The 6441-nt window shown below is 40.3% G+C and overlaps 1 protein-coding gene across 1 annotated transcript in view; it reads right to left on the minus strand.

Moving 5' to 3' along the window:
• Positions 1 to 3543, minus strand: part of LOC123968119 — a 4358-nt gene extending 815 nt beyond the window's left edge. Inside the window, exons 1-4 of the mRNA XM_046044633.1 lie at positions 2826 to 3543; positions 2098 to 2177; positions 694 to 1027; positions 3 to 588 (exon numbers count right to left, since the gene is read on the minus strand). Coding sequence (XP_045900589.1) covers positions 3 to 588; positions 694 to 1009 — 902 coding nt within the window. The 5' untranslated portion in view covers positions 1010 to 1027; positions 2098 to 2177; positions 2826 to 3543. The remainder of the gene's footprint in view (positions 1 to 2; positions 589 to 693; positions 1028 to 2097; positions 2178 to 2825) is intronic.
• Positions 3544 to 6441: the final 2898 nt, after the last annotated feature.

Below are 6441 nucleotides of genomic sequence, written 5' to 3' on the forward strand. Positions count from 1 at the left end.
ACTGACCAGCTTCAGTGGTCTGCAGTGTCTTGGCGTCCTCAGTGGACTGCTGAAGCAACTGACCAGCTTCAGTGGTCTGCAGTGTCTTGGCGTCCTCAGTGGACTGCTGAAGCAACTGACCAGCTTCAGTGGTCTGCAGTGTCTTGGCGTTCTCAGTGGACTGCTGAAGCAACTGACCAGCTTCAGTGGTCTGCAGTGTCTTGGCGTCCTCAGTGGACTGCTGAAGCAACTTGCCAGCTTCAGTGGTCTGCAGTGTCTTGGCGTCCTCAGTGGACTGCTGAAGCAACTGACCAGCTTCAGTGGTCTGCAGTGTCTTGGCGTCCTCAGTGGACTGCAGAATCCTGTCGGCCTCAGTGCACTGCTGCGTCTTGATAGCCTCAGTGGACTGCTGAAGTGTCTCGACAGTTTCAGTGGACTGCAGTATCTTGCCAGCCTCATTAATTATATGGGAGACAAGCATTTTGCTTGCCTCAATGATGGCACAGGAAGATCTCCCACTCTCGTCTGACCTGACTGAAAGTCTTGAGGTTGATTCTTCCTCGGTGGTCCAGTTTTCTTCAAAGTCATCTGTCTCTGTCTCCATGTTCTCTGGATACAAGAACATTTGACATAGGTTTTTAATCTCCTCATCAATATTCTGATCAAATGATGTGATCATTTCTGAGACATCTGGGTCAGGGGAGGAACACCAACTAGAGTCATTCATCCCGCCGTTCTCATTGATGTAAAACCAAGAAGAGGAATTTGTCGAGATGCTGTCCTTGTCCATGGAAGACCAAACAGAGGTACATGTTGATATGCTGTCCTCGCTGATGATGGGATGGGTGCAAGGGCAAGTGAGCTCTTCTTTGTCTAAAACATCATCACAATGCATCAGATCATCAAGATCCTCAGCAGTCTGATGGTTGGTTCCTGATACAGGGATGTTGGTAATCTCAGCAGTCTCTGAGTTTAAAGAGAACACAGGAGAGCTGGAGATTTTGTCCATGATCTCTGCTTCTTTGTCCATGTTACTTGAATCAGAAATCTGGAGGAGAAACACAAACAATGGCAAATTACCTGAGCACTATAAAATGTACAAAACTAAGAAAATTGTTGACAACATACAGACTGAGGGGACACAGCCTGGCTATAGAAAAGGGTCGCCACAGACAGAGCTGGCTACCACAAGAGGAGAGACTGTGCTCCCAGTGTAACAGAGGACAGGTAAATACAGAGCTGCACTTTCTGACCTCATGCCCTAAATATAAAACCTTAAAAGAAAAACACTTCCCAAATACACCCCGAATTCAAATTTATACCAGACACACAGAAACTCCCCTATTTACTGGGAGAAATGCCAGAATGCCAAATCATTGCAGCAAAATATATCTTCTCATGTCATGAACTGAGGACAACCAGTGGAAACTCAGACTAGACTGATTCGAATTCAAATTATTATTATTTTCATTTTTTTATTTTATTAATTGTTTGTTGTTTTTTTTTAAATTTCACATTTGATACAGATTTTTTAGTTGTTTTTTTATTTTCTTTTAATTTATTTGTCTATATTTATTTACAGACACACACTTACTGTTTTATTTATTAATTTAATTCAAACATTTAATATTTTATTTTAATTTAAAAGATAGCTAGCTAGATAGATTACATCTATAAGATTCTTATAGATTCTATAGATTTTATCGAGATCAATTCGTTTTTTTTTCTTCTTCTTTAAAAAGAAGTTGTCTCATATGTATCACACAACACCCTATGAAATGTGATGAATTGACTCAAGGTTTCTCTCATTGTCACATTATACAATATTTCTACATGAAATCAATTTACTTACAAGCAGAAGTGATTAAATATGCATACATCAACACCAGTTATATGTTGATTGTTCAGATATTTAGCCTGTAAAGTTTTCATCTTGTTTGTGACAGATGAACTGTCGCTGCCTGTCCCACAGCTCACACTGAAACTCACTCACTGCTGCTGTTTTACAGAATTTCCTTGACTGAATAGTCTTCATCACCTTTTTATGCATTTTAAATTTTGCAAATGAATCTCTAAACCAATTTAGTGCTTAAGCTTCTATAAAGTGTATTTACTTACCGGTCTCTGGTGACCTGGTTTTACGTATTTTGTGTTTGGTTTTCTTTCTTTCGTTTTACTCAGTTGGAGTAGTTGTTTTCCTGTTGGGGATAAATGTTTGTAGTTTAGTGCAGGTAATCTCTCTGTAGCATTCAGTGTGGAGAAGCAGGTCTGAACTGAATCATCTGGATCAGTCTGCAGGGCAGAACACTGACAAACCGTGAGGTCACAGAACTCTGTGTTCTAATAGAGCTTTTGTTTGCACTTGTGACTGTATTCATTAATTACATTTGAATTTATTATTTTTATTTTAAAATATTACATTCAAATATTTACATTCAAATTAATATCTATACATACGTGTGTGTGTAGAGAGAGATACAGAGGTATTTAAGCATGTAACAGCACCATCCGTGGTTGGATTTTCGGATGCCACTCCCCTTTTTTCATCCCCATGTTCCCTGTCTTTCTTAATTCACTTACAAGCAGAAGTGATTAAATATGCATACATCAACACCAGTTATATGTTGATTGTTCAGATATTTAGCCTGTAAAGTTTTCATCTTGTTTGTGACAGATGAACTGTCGCTGCCTGTCCCACAGCTCACACTGAAACTCACTCACTGCTGCTGTTTTACAGAATTTCCTTGACTGAATAGTCTTCATCACCTTTTTATGCATTTTAAATTTTGCAAATGAATCTCTAAACCAATTTAGTGCTTAAGCTTCTATAAAGTGTATTTACTTACCGGTCTCTGGTGACCTGGTTTTACGTATTTTGTGTTTGGTTTTCTTTCTTTCGTTTTACTCAGTTGGAGTAGTTGTTTTCCTGTTGGGGATAAATGTTTGTAGTTTAGTGCAGGTAATCTCTCTGTAGCATTCAGTGTGGAGAAGCAGGTCTGAACTGAATCATCTGGATCAGTCTGCAGGGCAGAACACTGACAAACCGTGAGGTCACAGAACTCTGTGTTCTAATAGAGCTTTTGTTTGCACTTGTGACTTTATTCATTAATTACATTTGAATTTATTATTTTTATTTTAAAATATTACATTCAAATATTTACATTCAAATTAATATCTATACATACGTGTGTGTGTGTGTAGAGAGAGATACAGAGGTATTTAAGCATGTAACAGCACCATCCGTGGTTGGATTTTCGGATGCCACTCCCCTTTTTTCATCCCCATGTTCCCTGTCTTTCTCCTCTGTCTAGTTAAAAAATTTATTTTGTCATGTAACACTTTTCATGAAGAGGGTAGAGATTAACAGAGACTAGATTAACAAAGACTACAGATCAGGAGATAAAACAAGATTTTTATGATTCAATATAAAGAAAGAAGTAGAGATAACAGAGAGTGCACTCAGCAGAGTGCAGATCTTGTCAGCTTTTATAGAGTAGCAACAGAAAGCATCCTGACTGGAAAAATCACAAACTGGCATGGGATGTGCATGGCCCAGGACCGGAGGGCTCTGCAGCAGGTGATTAATACTGCTCAGAAGATCATTGGTACTCATCTCCCGAGAATCCGTGATATTGGTGAGGTGAGGTGCCTGTGCAGAGCCCAAAGGATACTAAAGGACAGTACCCACCCAGCCACAGCCTGTTCACCCTGCTCCCCTCTGGGAAGAGATATTGAAGTTTCAGCTGCTGCACCACCAGACTGCAGAGCAGCTTTCCCCCCAAGCTGTTAGACTCTTAAACTCTAATTCATCCTCAGCACTGCTCCATTGAATATAAATTATTTCTCTTTACCATTTTTCATAATTGATTCTTTATTAATGTATATTGTCTGCTATGTAGCAGAAGGGAGTTACAAAACTCAATTTCACTCGACAATTGTGACAATAAACCTACCTACCTACCTACCTATCTAACTATCTTGGCCAAGTGTGTCTGAGGGTGTGTGGGTGATGAATAGGGCAGGGCAGGGTGTGTGGAATGAAGAGGAGACAAGAGGCAGGTTACATTATCAAAGTGTGAAAATGCCAACAAAGGAATCCGCCAATACTAACATAAGTTGTCCCTAGCAGAAACAAGACTTGAAACTGCAGCTGTTGATGACTTGTGGCCCCTACCGGCAGGTTAAGAGGAGTGCCGAGTCAGCAGTCAGTGGAGGTATAAAACAGACCAGTCAGTAAAATAGAGTTTTCAAACAATGTGAATCACTGCAACCACGAGAGGTCCTTGAGCAGACAGTCAGAAATGTACACAAAAGATATTATACTGATGGGTCCAGTAGAATGCAAATTAGCTGCGGACTGATACACACACACACACCTACATACACAGATATACAGCTACAATATATTAAATGGAAACTTAACGGAGCAAAAGCATAAAATGCACACATATCTCCACAACGCGCGCGCGCACACACACGCACATGTGCAAAGAGGCAAACTGGGGACATGAAAGACACAGGAGGAGTGGAGTGGGCAATACAGTGAAACACAAGAGAAAGACATGGGCAGTTAAACATTTTTCCTTTTCTGTATTTATTTTTTGTTAAAATTATCAATATATATTTAAAAAATATTACATTAGTATCTATTTTTGCTCTTTTGTTGAGACAGTATTGTAATAACAGTGAGCTGTTATAAATTATGGGAGCTCTAAAGTGTGAAAATATCAGTTTATCTGTCCCAAACACAAGTCTCATAAGAAAACTGTCCCTGACGCCCCCTGTACCGGGGGCAGCACAAGATTTTCTAAACCTAATCTCCCCCTGAGATCGGCTGTATAGGCCACATCACTCAAATCCAAAACCAAAATTACAGACTAATTACCTTAATAAAAGTAACAACAAACTCACCAATAGACATATACAATTACAACCGCTGACTTATTTTTGACTGATTCAAGCTGATAGAAGAGCAACTTTGACTGAAATAACCACTCGTTACAACCGAGATATGCAGCAAAGCATTTGTGAAGCCACAACACGCACAACCTTGAGGCGGATGGGCTACAACAGCAGAAGACCCCACCGGGTACCACTCATCTCCACTACAAATAGGAAAAAGAGGCTACAATTTGCAAGAGCTCACCATAATTGGACAGTTGAAGACTGGAAAAATTTTGCCTGGTCTGATGAGTCTCAATTTCTGTTGAGACATTCAGATGGTAGAGTCAGAATTTGGCGTAAACAGAATGAGAACATGGATCCATCATGCCTTGTTACCACTGTGCAGGCTGCTGGTGGTGGTGTAATGGTGTGGGGGATGTTTTCTTGGCACACTTTAGGCCCCTTAGTGCCAATTGGGCATCGTTTAAATGCCACGGCCTACCTGAGCATTGTTTCTGACCATGTCCATCCCTTTATGGCCAACATGTACCCATCCTCTTATGGCTACTTCCAGCAGGATAATGCACCATGTCACAAAGCTTGAATCATTTCAGATTGGTTTCTTGAACATGACAATGAGTTCACTGTACTAAAATGGCCCCCACAGTCACCAGATCTCAACCCAATAGAGCATCTTTGGGATGTGTTGGAACGGGAGCTTCGTGCCCTGGATGTGCATCCCACAAATCTCCATCAACTGCAAGATGCTATCCTATCAATATGGGCCAACATTTCTAAAGAATGCTTTCAGCACCTTGTTGAATCAATGCCACGTAGAATTAAGGCAGTTCTGAAGGCGAAACGGGGTCAAACACAGTATTAGTATGGTGTTCCTAATAATCCTTTAGGTGTATGTACAGTATATCTTGCTAGTTTTATTTTTTTAAAGTTTGCTAGCTTGCTAATGTGAGTTGACATAAGTCACTAAGGGGACAGTAAGTTCATAGTTCATTCAAAAGACATGCAATCGTTTCCTCTACAGGTACTTGAAAACAGCTCTTTTGAGGAAAAGAGGAGGCTAAACAAAAGTGAACGATGCAACACAGCTTGCAGTGGAATTTTGCTGATGTGTCCAGGCCTTATCATACTTATTAAATCATGAAACTTGGTGACCTCACATGCCTGTCAGCACAACCGCACCCATCGTCGACCTGAACCTGAGGTCTAAATTGTCCAGAAAAACTCCGAACACCTGTGTGATTGTAAAGGGCTTTTAGCCTCTTCACTGCCACTAGAGGTAAGTAACTGTGCACTGTAATGGAAAAAGTGATCGTAATCATCACTAAATTCAATAATTAGCTCTGTAATTTAGTCATGTTTGGAAAAACTGCAATACATGTGGTGTTCACCATGAATTACACGAGTCGAACAGCTGTATGTTTAACTGCAAGCTATTTTTAGTGGGTTTTGAGAAACAATGGGAGTCTGTGACTTTATGGAGTCACTGCAAACCTGCCTTTCCTCGTGACGTCATATGAGAGACAGTAGTAGCTTCAGACTGTGGCAGAATGTATTGGT

This window comes from Micropterus dolomieu, linkage group LG03 (genome assembly GCF_021292245.1).
Source record: "Micropterus dolomieu isolate WLL.071019.BEF.003 ecotype Adirondacks linkage group LG03, ASM2129224v1, whole genome shotgun sequence".
Lineage (NCBI taxonomy): Eukaryota > Metazoa > Chordata > Actinopteri > Centrarchiformes > Centrarchidae > Micropterus > Micropterus dolomieu.